This window comes from Sapajus apella, unplaced genomic scaffold (assembly GCF_009761245.1).
Source record: "Sapajus apella isolate SASKATOON/1434 unplaced genomic scaffold, GSC_monkey_1.0 scaffold56, whole genome shotgun sequence".
In the NCBI taxonomy this organism is placed as follows: domain Eukaryota; kingdom Metazoa; phylum Chordata; class Mammalia; order Primates; family Cebidae; genus Sapajus; species Sapajus apella.
In genome coordinates this window covers 8098344-8113779 of record NW_022436996.1, presented here as the reverse complement: position 1 = coordinate 8113779, position 15436 = coordinate 8098344, and the positions used below count along the sequence as shown (strand labels likewise).

Genomic DNA, 15436 nt, shown 5'->3' with positions numbered 1-15436 from the left:
ATACTAATTTCTACAATCCTAGGTTCTGAAAGTAACTACCTAAGATTATCCTTCTAGCACTAAATGTAACTATAAAAGGGGACGTGAGGGAGAGTTGGAGCGTTTAAGTTGTATGTTTTACCTATTTACTCAGTAAGTATTTTTGAGCACTTTCTAGGGCTAAGTTCTGGCAAAAGCCCTGACCTAAAGACAGTGCCTGACCTCTGAGAAGCCCAAGATCTTATCCAGAAGTCTGATAGGGACCAGTTAACACATTTCATCTTTGGTTCCCTGGGTTCTCTTTGAGCCATAAGAAGACCCCGGGAACAGCTAGCGAAGAAAAGATAAAATTTAGAGAACAGGAGAACTCAAAGCACAAAATCAGCCCTGACTGAGGTGCCAGAGCACCCAGCCAAGTGGATAAATACATTTGTGAATAGCTCAAACCAAAGGAAAGAGAAGGAATTTGAAGATGTTGCTAGAATGAAGTGAAAGTAGCACAGTTTGCTACATTGATAAGAATGGTTAGCATCAGTGCCCCTCACTGTTAATGAGATTTTGATGTGAACTCTGTCCGTCAAGTTTTTAAGAGATTGCAGCCAGGTGCTGGGGGAGTACCTGGTCTCTAACTAATAAGGGTGAAATCCTGATCAGACTACAGCCCGCTTCCTGCCCTGCTCTGCTCAATTTACACAAGTTATGATTGCCGACTGGGTTGAAAGTCCTTGAGGAATTTAAAAGAGTAAGGGCCAATAAAATATCAAAGGCCAATAAAATAAAATAAGGAAAAAACATCAATTTTCTTTCCTGGGGAAAAAAAAAATAGTGGAAAAGAATTACCCCTCCCTTCTTATGGCATTTTCTTTAGAAAGCTTGTGAGTGTGAATTATTTCTCTGCCCTTTGTAATGCAAATCTTTTTAAAAAGCTGTTTGACAGCCCACGGCTGTCTTTACGTCTTTAGAGTACCTGGGAGCCATCCCTTTGAAATGTAAACATCAAGGAAGATCGGGTCCCCACCTCCCAGTCTCTGTGGGAAAGCAGGAGCCTAACTTAGGTAGGAGCCTCACTTGTGCCAGCACCTTTCTGAGTTGCAAATCTTCCCCTTTCCGTGGAAGATATAAGAAGTGTACTTTTCCTCTAGAAAAAGACAGTTAGCTAACACATATAGTTACTGAATGAACTTAGGATGAACTATGTGTGACAAAGGGTGCTGTCAAGTCCTCTTACTTGAGGATTAGTTATGGTTTAGCTTGAGAACACGTGTGTAAAGGGTGGCACCTGCCTGGCTATATGACCAGGTGGCAACCCTCTCCGTCTTTGCAATCTCTTCCTAGATTGTCTAGTGGGATCTAGATCACATTCTGGTTCAAGGCTCATTGAATAATAAAATTGCTTTCTTTCTTTTCTGCCTTTGTGGAGAGGTTTTCTGGGCTGGCAGGAGACTGTTTAAAATTGTTTTACCCATCACATCTTAGACAATTGTTACAATATGACTCTAAGCCCCACTTCAAATGTCAACAGATGTGGGGATTCTCTGGGCGGTGATAGCCCTCCACCTAAGTCCGCATTATGTTCTCCATCTCATAATTGCTTTATGTCCACTGCTCTAGCCTTAAATGGCAATCAGCTGAAAAATAGAGGTGTATCACCCTGCTTTCAACCCTCACCAGATAAACTGACATGTAGACGCCACAAAGTCCTCACATGGCAGGCTCCATCACGTGGCAGACACCTTACCAGGGTCAGTCACGAGCCCGGAGTCAAATCCTACGAGGGCTCATTCTGGTCCTCTGTGGACCAGAGTGCCTTTCTGACCCTGGTTAGTGGAAACTTTCCAGAAGCAGAGCCTGTGAGAAGGGGCCCAAGAGTGCTGGGAGGAGCAAGTGCCCTGGTGATGGGTGCTGAGGGCAGCAGGGGCCTTATCTGAAGTCACCAGGGGCCTTATCTGAACTTGGAAGTTGGGGAGTCTGTAATTCCCTTCATATCTCCTTCCAAATACTGCTTGCTTGAAAGTCAAAAAAAGGAAATAGGAGGGGGCACCCTGTCCCAAGGCAGGCTCCTGACAGGAAGCGACCCGTTAAGGAGGCAGCACATCACTGCATTTGGCTGGTTTTCAGGGTCTTGTTCCCAATCAGTTTCCAGCCAATGCCGGGCTGTCCTAGTCCCCAGGGGTGTGGGGGGCACACTCCAGAATCTCTACTTTTCTTCTTTTTTTGCAGCTGAGTCATGAAGTTTTCAGCCCCAGCATGTGGCTCCTCCTTAACTGTGTCTGCTCAGCCTCCCTCAGCCCTGTGAACAGCCTCCCCACACACAGACCACAGAGCAGGGCTCTCTCTGCTACCACTTCACCTTCCTGAGAGAGGGCCAGCCGGCCAGAGCCTCAGTGACCGCCGCCCTGGAGGACAGGGCACAACAGCCATTTCTGGTAAGAAGAACCGGGTTTATACTCACAGAGACTTTGGGAATAGGAAGAATCACAGTTTGGTCACAGCCGTTCATTTCTGACGTGACCTTGCACAGGTCCCCTCGCTTCTGGGTTCCCCGGCCAGTAAAACGGGGCAGCAGCGGTGAGTGTTGCAGGATCCGCAGGTGCGCAGCTGGTGGAACACAGCCTGAAGAATCAGCACCTGCACTCACAGCCCAGGCCCGGGGCAGCAGGCTTTGCTGGCCCATTGCTCATCACCTAGCTGAGTTGATCTCCATGAAACTCTCAGGGAGTAAGGCTGAAATGATCCTGTCATCCGTGGGACAGATGGGAAAACTGAAGCTTCCAGAGGTGATAGGCTTTCCCCAGCTCCCCTAGCAAGCCGGGGCATTCTTCCCAATTTTACCCTCCTGATTTCTCCTGTCCCAGCCCAGGCAGACACGCACCATGTCCCAGACAAGCCTGGGAGCTGAGGATGGATTCTTTAGGGCTCCCCAGGGCAAACATGGGATATTTTCCCATCCCAGGAGCCTCCTGTTCCAAACAAGACCCCTGAGTGGACCTTGTCCTGTGACTTTCAACTTCTGAAATGTTCCCCAAGATGCCCCACGTTTTTCCTATGACCCCCTGCAGGATGCACACTATAGGGAAACAGACTCATGTTCGGGGGACCTGTGAACAATCCCTTTTTCAGCCACATCTTATATGAGAGATGTGCCATGAAATCACAGCGACCAGACCTCAAAACACATGATTCCAATACCTGGAAATATATGGGCTGGGACAGACAGGGCGAAGGAAATACTTATGAACAAGGAAGAAAAGAAGTGGTTTGATCTCTTCTAAAATAGCATGGAAGAGGCTACTTTCTCATGTTTTGCTAAAATAAGGTCTTCTCATGGTAAAATCAGGTTCATGCCATTTTCAAATCAGAATGTGCATTTTGTTCATTTGCTTCACCCTCCTCCCTGAGCCAGACCCTCCCAACAGAGGGTGCTATTGTCTTGCTTGCACACTGCCTTCCAATCTCTCATGACCTTTGGACTCATTTGTGGGAAGATTAGTAAAATTTTTCCTTTGGAGAAGAAACCTGCCTTCATTCTCAGTTCCCCCGATTTTGTCTGCCCTGTAGACCAACACGTATGACATTCCTCCAAGCCTATGACGTGTCCACCAGTCTTTTTCTAGGCTTTCTTTGGTTCTCTTATAATCTTCTCCATGATTCATCTTAACATTGCCATCAGCATCCTTTCTGACTCACCTGTGGACACTTGGTTATTTGTTAATATCTGCCAAGAAATATATTCCTCAATGTAGCCTGATCCACTGAAGTTGGATTGGGAGAACTATTGTTGTTGTTGGTTGGCTAACATAACAGAGTTTTATTGGCTTTTGTGACAGGCAGTTGTCTGTTTTAAAAGGAAAGACCTCAATTCAGAGAAACTCCTGCCACCTGCAATTTTATTTTTGAATAACCCTTTTTAAGAAATGCACTCAAGATTTTGCAATAAAATTCTATGTGTTGGTTTTAGGGTAGGCTTCTAGCTATCCAATTGATTTATCTTGATCAGGGAGTGGCAGCATTGTACACATGTCCCAAAAGGCCTGTTGACTTCTTCGGAATAGCCTCTTTTTCAGCCTGTGGAATCAAAGGCAATACACAGACGAAAGGAGCCATTTCCTGATGTTGGCTCCATTGTAAATATGTGACCTTTGGCAGGTCATTTAATGCTCAGTTTCCTTGCATTTTAACAGAAATTTTAAGACCATCCTTGACCACATCACAGGGAATTTGGGAGAGCAATTAAAATAAGGAGGATGAGATAACTTTGAAAATTATAAATGTCTGCACAGAGGTTTATTACAGTGATGATGTTCATAATCAGCATCATTACCGCTGTCATCTAGACCTTTACAATAGCATTATGTTGACTCGAAACCTCAGAAAACATCATCTACAGTAGAGAGGATGTCAGGTAACTGGTGCTATTTTGACAAAAGCCAAAAGCGTCATTTATCAGAGACAAGAACAATGTGTGGGAGAGAGGAGAACACTCTTCTCTGGGCTTAAGAAAAAGAAAGAGGGAGAGAGTGGGAAGAGGAAAGGAAGAAGAAGGAAAAGAAGGGAAGGGAGGGGGGGCTGGAAGCTGTCTTAATACATTCTGATGATATAAAAATGGATTGCTTAACGTAAAGAAGGCCAAGAAAATCTACTAAATGCATAGAAAAATGTGGAAGAGATAGAAGTCACAGAAGTTATTATGTATGGCAGTTTGTAAATAACCGAAATGGCAAACAAACCATGAAAACTGTTTTTAATTCAATGATAATCAGCAAAATGTAAGTTTAAACCAATTAAGACATCCTTATTGATGCCCATACAGATGACAAGAAAAGTGTATTATTACCAAGTGACTGTGAAGATTCGGGGACCTCTTATAAATGAGTGGTGCAAAGAGGAGTTAGCACGACTCCCTGGGAGTCATATTTGGCAATATCCAGTCAGGTGGCAAATGTGCATCCCTGATACTGTTGCACAAGGCTGGAAATTGTTACCCGGAGCAGGAAATGAGTTGTTCTTGAATTCTGCCTGAAGTCGATTCTTTCTATTCAATCACCTCACTACCTCCGCTCCACCAACCATCAGGGTGGGAAGGCAGTCATGCCGGTCCCCCACCACCACTTCCTCTCACGTCAGTTCTTTGTGTCCCTGATCCCCATTTCCACCCTCCCATTGGAAAGTACCTCGTAAAATTTCCTCTCCACCACTGGAATGGCCATCTGACACAAAGAATTTCCGGGACTGGAAGTTTCCAGCACTTCAAATAAACCAATGTTATTTACAGCAAGGCATTTTTTTTCTCTACTCTGGCAAGTTTGCCTACTTTGATTTCAGTTTTTTTAAACGCCCCACGCTTTGTTCCATAGAAGAATGCTTCCGTCATTTCATGCCTTTCTGGTTGGGGGACATGATCAACTGATTTGCTTCAAAACATTTCCTGATTTTCTGTAAGTTGATGGGAGGGAGGAAATAGTGCATTATTTTAGCAAAATCTAACATCACCTGGTTTGCTTTAAGTTATTTACAGATGTTTCAAATAAAGTATGAGTTAGAAAATTACTGATGAAAATGGCTCATCTGAGGATAATTATTCTTAGATGCCTGAATTGGGTGCTCTCAGGCTCTACCAGCTCCCATATGGACATTTGCTTTTTATCTGTTTCCTGTTTTCATTCCAGGAGAGAATGGAAGGATTCCAGAAGGGCAAATATGGAACTATGGCTGAAGGTAAGAAAGTCTTGAAGTTCTTAAGAGCTCCAGAGACTTGGGAGAATCACAATTCTCTCCCTACCTACCCCCACCTAAAACACAGTGGCAGAAACCCATTCATTTTAAATGAAAAAGATAAAGGCAACTATCATTTTTTACCTCCCCAGCCTTCTTGTGCCTGACCACACCATCACACACACACACACACACACACACACCCATAGATGCTCTCCCTGCACCAGGTATGTGGGAAATGTGGAAAGGAAACCCCAGAGGTTGAAAGGTCTAGAAGCAAATGGTGAATATGTTTTCTCTTTCTTTGTTTTCTGACAGCTGAAAAAAGAAAAAGTTCCCCATAGGGATTTAGTCATTGTGCTTGCTACAAAACACCACAGAATAACTAAAGGAACGGAAGAACTGACACAGAGTAGGAGGAATAAAATAATAGATTTTTTTTTTTTTTTTTTTTTTGGAGACGGAATCTTGCTCTGTCGCCAGGCTGGAGTGCACTGGCGAGATCTTGGCTCACTGCCACCTCCGCCTCCCGGGTTCAGGTGATTCCACTCCCTCAACCTCCTGAGTAGTTGGAACTACAGGCGCGCGCCATCATGCTTGGCTAATTTTTTATTATTATTATTTTTTAGTAGAGACCGGATTTCATCATGTTGGCCAGGGTGGTCTCGAACTCCTGACCTCATGATCTACCTGCCTCAGCCTCCCAAAGTGCTGGGATTACAGGAGTGAGCCACCATGCCTGGCCTAAAATAATAGATTTTTAAGACCCTACAGTGCATTTCAAATTCATTTGGGCTCTAGAAATCCACAGGATCCCCCGTCTTCGCGCCTTGAAGATTTTAGCTCCTGCAGTGTCACCCTCTCCGGCACCACTTCTGCCATAATTTCGTGTGCTTGGATCAGCCACATAGATGAGCTTTTCAACACACATGCTTCTGTTGACCTTATCTTCCACCTTTTTGAGCCGTCCACCCTAGGGCCATCTCCTAGACATTGCCCTAACATTAACTGCCACCTGTATCATCTCAATTTCAAGCATCTCACTCCCCATCCAGAGAGCACAGGCCCAGGGACAGGCAGCTGACCCTTGGCAGTGGGTTGCTATAGCTCTGCCAGTGGAGACCTCCTTGACCCTCATGTCTTGGATGAACGTGTGAAGTGTGTCTGTACAAGTGTGACTGGAAATGTGTGGGTGAAAGAGAAGTAATTGCTACTCATCCTCTGCCTCCTTCTAATCTCACAACATTTATTTAGCAATTAATCCTCCATGGAGCTGGTCTAAACACCATGTAGGGGAAAACACAGGGACCATTTTCTTTTTCTTTCTTTTTTTTTTTTTTTTTTTTTTTTCTTTCGGGAAAGCTCTATTTGCCATGATCCACTTGGAGTCCTTAATGGATCTTCTTAATGCAAAAATTCTGACTCCTGGCTGTGGATCCAAACATGGGCTTCCAAGGGGGCTTTCTACATGCAAGATTCACCTGCAGTTGTATGCACACTTTTATATGCATATAAATATGTCTGTCATTCTGGGGATGAGGTTCATAGCTTTCATGAGATAACCATGAACCATGACCTAACAGTTTTAACTTAGTAAGACACAAAACTTCTTTTTCTACAGGTAGATCAGAAAATGACAGGTTTGCAACACCACCAGCATTGAGGATTATCCTAGTGGGTAAATCAGGCAGCGGGAAAAGCGCCACAGGGAACAGCATCCTTGGCCAGCCCGTGTTTAAGTCCAAGCTGGGGGCCCAGTCGGTGACCAGGATGTGCCAGGTGGAGACAGGCACATGGAACGGGAGGCAAGTCCTGGTGGTCGACACACCCTCCATCTTTGAGTCAAAGGCTGATACCCAAGAGCTGTACGAGGACATCGGGGACTGCTACCTGCTCTCTGCCCCAGGGCCCCACGTGCTGCTTCTGGTGATCCAGCTGGGGCGTTTCACCACCCAGGACACGGTGGCCGTCAGGAGGGTGAAGGAGGTCTTTGGGGTAGGGGTCATGAGACATGTGGTCATCCTCTTCACCCACAAAGAGGACTTAGCGGGCCAGGCCCTGAATGACTATGTAGCAAACATAGACAACTGCAGCCTGAGGGTGCTGGTGCAGGAGTGCGAGAAGAGGTACTGTGCCTTCAACAACCGGGCCACTGAAGAGGAGCAGAGGCAGCAGCGGGCAGAGCTCCTGGCTGTGGTTGAAAGGCTGGAGAGGGAGCGAGAGGGTTCCTTCCACAGCAACGACCTCTTCCTAGATGCCCAGCTGCTCCAGAGAGGCGGGGTCGTGCCCTGCCAAGAAGACTACAGGCAGTACCTGGCCAAGGTGGAATGGCAGGTGGAGAAGCAGAAGCAAGAGCTGAGGGAGGACGAGAGTAACTGGCCGTGCAAGGCACTCCTCAGAGTCGGGCGCCGGGTGCTCTTGCACTATGAGATTTGTGCTTTTCTTTTTTGGTGCAGCATACTTTTTCTTCTTTTATTTCTGTTCATCTTGCATTATCTTTAAGTCTCTCGACCCTGGGGCCTTTCTGAAGTACCACCGAATGGAGTCATTATTCTAAGAATCCCCGATTCCGATTCGATCCTTGTGGTCTGTGGAGCAAGCTGCTTGCTGTCTGTACAGCTCCCATTTCCCCTTCTTCCTTATAGACTTGGAGCTGCGTGCCTCTGCTCCGGGGCCGCCTGGCTGCTCTAAGCACAATGCCACTCTCTCTGCCAATGACTGCCTCAGGAATGGGCCTGAGAGCCGATGCAGACGCATGAGAAGTGAGTAAAAGTCTGCAGAGGTGGGGATGGATGGTCTCTCTTTAGATAGAGCCTGTCTTCATCCCTGGCGTTGTGGGGTCTGGGTGTGACGGTGGGACTGTCAGCAGCTTTGTGCTGCCAACCTGAGGTTGAAAGCAGTGCCTTAGAGCAGCCAGAGAGTTAGGGCCACCTGGGCCCTGAGCCACCAGCCTGCAGCCTGCCCTATCTCTGCATTTCCTGTTGTGTTACCCAATAAATTTCCTAATTGTTTAAGCTATTTGAGTTCCAGGTCTCTTTTAACCTGCATTTGAAAACATTCAAACTAATGAAAATTTCTCCTCATTCCTTTTGATCCTTTTAATCTGTTGGAACTTCCCAGTCCTCATGCTTCCTTTCAGCAAGTGGCACCCAGACTAAAGGAACAAGGCTGGCTTTTCTTGTTCCCCAAATTAGGAAGAACCTCCTGCTCTAACTGAAGTACCTGCCACATAGTGGACATTCATTGAACTCCGAGTAAAGCAAAACACTTTCAGTTGGATTGCATTGACGAATGGGAATGGGAGAAGGCCAAGGAAATGGGGTGGCCTCTAGGCAGGGCTTTCTCTGTGCTTTCTTCTCAGTGTGGCCAGAGGCATAAGAGAAACACAGTTCACATTTGAATGCTCTGGAAGGAATCACTTTGGCAAACATTCTGAGAAAGGTTAACCAAACCCTTTCTCCTTCTCCACTGTAAAATGTCCTCGGATCAACTCTCCAGCTCTATTCCTTTGAAAGTCGATGTCCACAGGGCTGGGGTGGGGGGGGGCAGGCTGTTGGTTGGGTTACCAGGCACTCCTGCTCACTGTGAAAGAGACTCCTTGTTGATACAGGGAGTATGGAGTGGGCGACCCGGAAATGGGCCATCCCCACACTGGAAGGAGGCTACTCTGGCAGTGCTGCTCCCTAATGCTTTCTTAAGGTCTTGGCTCTGTCAACCCAGAGTGCCTCCCTGGAGGGAGGGAGAGCCCAGACATCATCTACTGGACCAGTGTTCCGGAGACTTCAAGGTCACCACACTTATATGCAGTCTTTGCCTCCCTCTGCTCTCCCAGTTCTCCTCTGCAGGGCCACTGCAGCGAAGGGAGCCACGTTTCAGAGTCACCAAGGACAGAGGTGAGTTCCCTCCTGATGTTGCCATCAGTGACCACACTTCGGGGCACTTCCTCAGCTCTCCCCAATCTGTCCCGTCCATCCCCACTGCTACTGCTGGAGTGCAGGTGTGATTCCCTCCGAATGTTATCCTGTCTCCAGGTTTATACTCATACAACCCAGCTGCCACTTGCTGCCACCTTCTCTTCCCAAGACACACCAACCTGCTCAGAAGCCTCCATGGAGGATTTAAGGAGGCACCCTCGAATCCTGAGAATGAGACCCAGACCCCCCGACCCCTGCCCAGCCTCAGTCCCCTGTGCACTCCTCCTGTCTGCTGACTCTCATCTCCTTTCTTAATCACAGGCCCCTCAGCCTCCAGTGACTTTCCCCAAGAGGCAAGGATGTTCCCAGTCAGCTTAGTGTCATCCCATCTAGGAAGCCTCTGCAGAGCCTACTGTGGTCTCCTTCTTGCTGACATTGCTTCCAGAATAAACCTTCTCCTACAGCCCCACTCTTACGTGTTTTCATCCCTCCACCCCACACTCCCTCCTGGCGCCCAGCATTGACCCTGACCCTCAGTACTCACATCATAAATGTCTGTGAAGCTGGACTGAATGAAATCAAGCCCAGTTGGAGCACTTTGGGAACACTGCATTGAGGAAGCAGTTCCTGGTCTGAGAACTCAGGGCTCCTCAGGATTCCCAGGGTTTGGGGAGCTGACACGCAACACACTCCCTGCACATGTTTGGGATGGGTTCTGTGCTAGACGATGCAGGAGTCAGGGTCATGGAGCCAGACATGGAACTTCATCGCCAGCAGCGGTGCTAGAGAATGCTGCTAAGGGGCATTGCAGCCTAGCACTTCAGACTCGCCCCAGAGTAGCCACCTGCCCATCCAGCCACAGGCTGTCTGGGTCGGGTGCAGGTCTCCCTGACCGAACACAAAGAAGAAGGCATGGTGGAGGGACCCAGGGACCTCCTCCCCATCTGATTACCTGTTTCCACTGAATTCCCCTCCTGTGCAGACTTGAGCCTCACGTCTGCCTTCTTCTCTTTGCTGCCACTGAGATGGGGAACACCACCCTTTCCTCAAATGCCCATGGACATCACACATCACTGTCCTGGATGGTACTGAGTTTGGGGGTAGGGATGTTGTGTTGCAGGGCAGCCCAGCCAAGAATGGGTAATCAGTGAAAAGGATGACGGCCCTGGCCCAAGTCTAGCCTGCCTCCTGTTTTGTACAGCTGTGAGTTAAAAAGGATGTTCACATTTCTAAATGGTTGAAGAAATCAGAAGAAAAAATAACATTTCATCTTTACACATGAAAACTGCCTGAAATTCAGAATTCAGTGCTCAGGAAGTTCTAGGGGATGCAGCCTTGCACATCGCTTACAGTCTCATCCCTGGTGGCCTTTGTCTATGCAAAAAGTTGAGATAAGGAGCTGGGACAGCAACCATACAGTCTGCTGAGCCCAGGTTTTCTGCTCTCTGGACCTTAAAACTCCTGCTCCAGGAAATCCCAGATCCTGCATTTCCCAGCTGATCTCCCTGCTATAACCAAGGCAGGCCCCGTCCTGCCACTGCAACTCGCTCTCTTTCCCTCAAGTCTCGCCCCTTCCCCTCCAGCCTCCTCCACACCTCCAGGGTCCCCTGGTTGGTTCAGCAGACCGATCTCACCATCCTTGCTCTCAGGCGTGGGATCAGGGCATCGTCTTTTCAGCCTGCAAATAAATCAGAGCAAGTCTGTGAATAAAGTAGGGAATTCTGCCAGCAGATTTTGCATAGCACGTCTCCTGCTTTCTTCTTCTCCCATCCCTGGCTGATCTTGATTTTTCACGATCACAGAGTTTTATTTGGAAGATCTTGTCCTCACTGAAAAGAGGATGGCAGCTAACAGCTTAACATGCTGTATTTCTGGAGGAGGGGCAGAATGTGCTTTCTTTATCATGGGTGAATATAGTCCTGTCTCTTTCACTGCCCAATGGGAAGTTTGCCTTCCAGTTCTGAGTTTACAACCTTTGACCTTTATAAGAGCTTCACCAAGTGTAGCTCCTCTACCTGTGCAGAAGGCACCTTCTTCACCCATTCGAAGCCCTTCTATTTTGTCCTAGAGGGGAAAGTTTACACTGATTGCTCACACCGGAGGTAGATGTGATATCCAACACAAAGCATCACATTTTACAGATGAGGAAATTAAGGCAAAAGAAAACCCTACTGAGGTCACACATTATCTAACGGATGAACAGAAACTAACACCCAGGTCTGCTGACCTCTCATATTCTCAGCAGCAGTCTGGGCTTCCTGCTGAAGAACGTACAGACAACCCCAAAACGTCAGCACATGCCTGCGTTTCCCACAACCTGTATTTAATAGAGGCTGTAGACAGCCCCAAAATGCACCACATGCCTGCGTTTCCCAGCACGTGTATTTAGCTAATGGGAGGCAGGGAAGGCTCATAGAGGCTGTCCACCCAGATCAAGAAAGTCAACAATCATTTCCAGCTGAACATCTGGCTGTCATGGGTTCTTGTCCGCCTTTAGGGTCTCAGGGCTGGTACCCAAACTAAGGGGGGCCTGGCAAAGCATCCCCCTTAAATAAACTCACGAGAGAAATTATCCCCTAAGTTTCCATGCTGATGGTGGTGCAAAGGGTGACAAACCATCCTGGTTAGCCCAGGTCTCAGAGGATTCCCCAATCAAAGGACTTTCAGTGCTGAACTGGGAAAGTCCCAGGCTTACCCCAAGGGTAGGAGATTGTCATGGGTCCAGGTTAGGAGTGGGGAATAGGGCATGTACATCCAGTAATTGGAGAAAAGAACTGATTTTTTGGGTTCAGGTCAATGCCTTATGCTACAGAGGAGGATTGCTGCTTCCATATTCCTACCTCAAACAGTCTCAGACCAGTAACTATCCCCAGGGGCATCTGTCATCAAGCCCCCTCACCTCCTTGCATTGTTCCCACCATACCTTTCCCTCCTACCTCCTACTTCCAGTGCTCAGGTAGAAAATCCACCCAGGCCGCACAGAAGAATGACTTCTCATGCTTCCCTAATATGAAAAATTCACACAACCCTTCCCAAAGCAGCACGAGGACCTTGCTGTGTGCAGAGTTTCAGTGTATTGCCTTGTAACAGGCTCAAGACATTAATACTAAAGAATGAGTCTCTGATTTCAGAATTGAAAAGCCTATGGCAGGTCAGTTGAAAAAATACTTTTTGGACTGATGTCATGGTGCTTTGGGGGAAGAAGTTGGTGTTCCACATGGTCCTGGTGCTGAAGATGCGGTCTGCAGTCTGGGTCCCCTGTAGCTCGTTTCTACCCACCTGGCCCCCCTGCGCCCACCTTTTCCCTCTCTCCCCTAGCGGGATGAGGCATGCAGGCTTGGGTGAAGGAGTACCTCCTGGCAACTCTGGGAATGACACTAGGCTAATAGCAGGTATAGAGCCTGTGAAGAAGAAACTGAGAGACTCGCTGAAAGTCTGAGAAGCAAAGTAACTGCTATAAAATCTTTTTCCATGGAAATAGGCCATGAAGTTAAAACCCAAAATAAATTATTAGCTGAAATGGATTCACAATTGGATTCTACAATTGGATGTCTAGTATGGACAAACTGAAGATCTTATCCACAGGAAGCCACACAAAGCTGCTGTGCCCTATGATGCTGTTTTCTTTGTTTGTCTTTTTTGTCATGTATTGGATTATTAAACTGAGGTGATGCAAGTAACTGTGAATTTAGAATTTGTTCCAGCTTAGAAGCCAAGGAGAGAGATCCAAGATGGCTGATCACTAGCAGCTCTGGATTGTAGCTCCCAGTGAAAGCGCAGAGAACGAGAGGACACCACACTTTCAGATGAATTTTTGTTGCTCACACACCAGGAGATTCCTAGCGGAGGAGCCCCACAGGTCGCCAGCATGACTCTTGTGGCCAGCGAGGCAGCTTTACCACTGCCTTGGTGCGGTAGTTCTTGGTGCAGAGTCAGAAAAGCACCATCAATCATAACACCACTGTTTTGGCCGGTGCAGTGGGTTGCTTAGATTTTAGCACTGGGAATCAACAAGTTGGACGTCCACTCAGAAACCCAATTATAAAGACGGTCATTATAAAGGCCACAGATGGATACATTTATAATGAAGGGAAGAAAAAAGCCTAAAAAGGCTGAGAATACCCAACATCAGAACGCCTCTCCCTCTACAGGGGATCATGGTTCCTCATCAGCAACGGAACAAGGCCTGATGGAGAACGAGTGTGTTCCATTAACAGAAGCAGGCTTCAAAAGGTAGGTGATAAACAACTTCTGTGAATTAAAAGAACTTGTTCTAACCCAATGCAAAGAAACTAAGAACTTTGAAAAAGGGTTTGACGAAATCTTAACAAGAATACACAATTTAAAGAGGAATATAAGTGAATTAATAGAGCTGAAAAACACAACATAAGAACTTCACGAACTATGCACAAGTTTTAACAGCCGAATCAATCAAGCAGAAGAAAAGATATCAGAAGTCAAAGACCAACTTAATGAAATAAAATGAGAAGACAAGATTAAAGAAAAAAGGATAAAAAGGAACGAGCAAAGTCTCCAAGAAATATGGGACTATGTGAAAAGACCTAATCTACACTTGATAGGTGTACCTGAATGTGACGAAGAGAATCCATCCAAGCTGGAAAATACGCTTCAGGATACTATTCAGGAAAACTTTCCCAACCTAGCAAGGCAGGATAATATTCAACTCCAGGTAATACAGAGAACACCACAAAGATATTCCTCAAGAAGACCAACCTCAAGGCACATAATCGCCAGATTCACCAGGGTTGAAATGAAGGAGAAAATACTGAGGGCAGCCAGAGAGAAAGGTCAGGGTACCCATAAAGAGAAGCCTATCAGACTCACAGCAGATCTCTCAGCAGAAACCCTACAAGCTAGAAGAGAGTGGGGGCCAATATTCAACATCCTTAAAGAAAAGAACTTTCAACCCAGAATTTTACATCCAGCCAAACTAAGCTTCATAAGCGAAGGAAAAATAAAATCTTTTGTGAACAAGCAAGCACTCAGAGATTTCATCACCACCAGGCCTGCTTTACAAGAGCTTCTGAAAGAACCACTGCAAATAGAAAGGAACAACCAGTATCAGCCTTTCTAAAAAATACCAAAAAGTAAAGAGCGTCAACATAATCAAGAATTTACATCAACTAATAGGCAAAACAGTCAGCTAACATTAAATGGCAGTATTAAACTCACATATATTATTATTAATTCTAAATTTAAATCGACCAAATCCCCCAATCCAAAGGCACAGACAGGCAAAAAAAAAAAAAAAAGCCAAAACCCATCGGTATGCTGCATCCAGGCCCATCTCACATGCAAGGATACACAAAGACTCAAAACAAAGGGATGGAGAAAGATTTACCAACCAAATGGAGAGCAAAAATAAATAAATAAATAAAAAGCAGGAGTTGCTTTAAAGCAACAAAGATCAAAAGAAGCAGAGAAGGATATTACATAATGATAAAAGGATCAATGCAACAAGAAGAGCTAAAGATCCTAAATATATACACACCCAATACAGGAATACCCAGATATATAAGACTTATAAAGAGACTTAGACTCACACACAATAATAGTGGGAGACTTCAACATCAATATTGGACAGATCAGTGAGACAGAAAATTAACAACGATATCCAGGATTTGAACTCAGATCCAGAACAAGTAAACTTAATTAACATTTATAGAACTCTCCACTTTAAATACACAAAATACACACTTATCAGTACCACATCACATCTATTTACAGGTTTAAATGAAATATTGGTTGGCTGCTTGTTTGTTATTTTCTTCCCTCATTTTTTTTTCATGTCTCTATTATTAAGCACAATT

General features: G+C 46.1%; 1 protein-coding gene and 1 pseudogene across 2 annotated transcripts; both read left to right on the top strand.

Moving 5' to 3' along the window:
• Positions 1-2199: 2199 nt before the first annotated feature.
• On the top strand, positions 2200-8771 carry LOC116527861 (GTPase IMAP family member 5-like). Of its 2 annotated transcripts, XM_032245040.1 has the most exons (4): positions 2325-2405; positions 5334-5414; positions 5646-5694; positions 7313-8709. In XM_032245040.1, exons 3-4 carry the CDS (start codon positions 5652-5654, stop codon positions 8191-8193), a joined length of 924 nt encoding a protein of 307 aa, XP_032100931.1. In that variant the 5' UTR covers positions 2325-2405; positions 5334-5414; positions 5646-5651; the 3' UTR covers positions 8194-8709. The 2 variants fall into 2 exon arrangements, with proteins under 2 accessions (XP_032100930.1, XP_032100931.1); XM_032245039.1 differs by lacking the exon at positions 5334-5414 and having other exon boundaries at positions 2200-2405; positions 7313-8771.
• Positions 8772-12343: 3572 nt separating this feature from the next.
• On the top strand, positions 12344-13285 carry LOC116527863 (annotated as a pseudogene).
• Positions 13286-15436: the final 2151 nt, after the last annotated feature.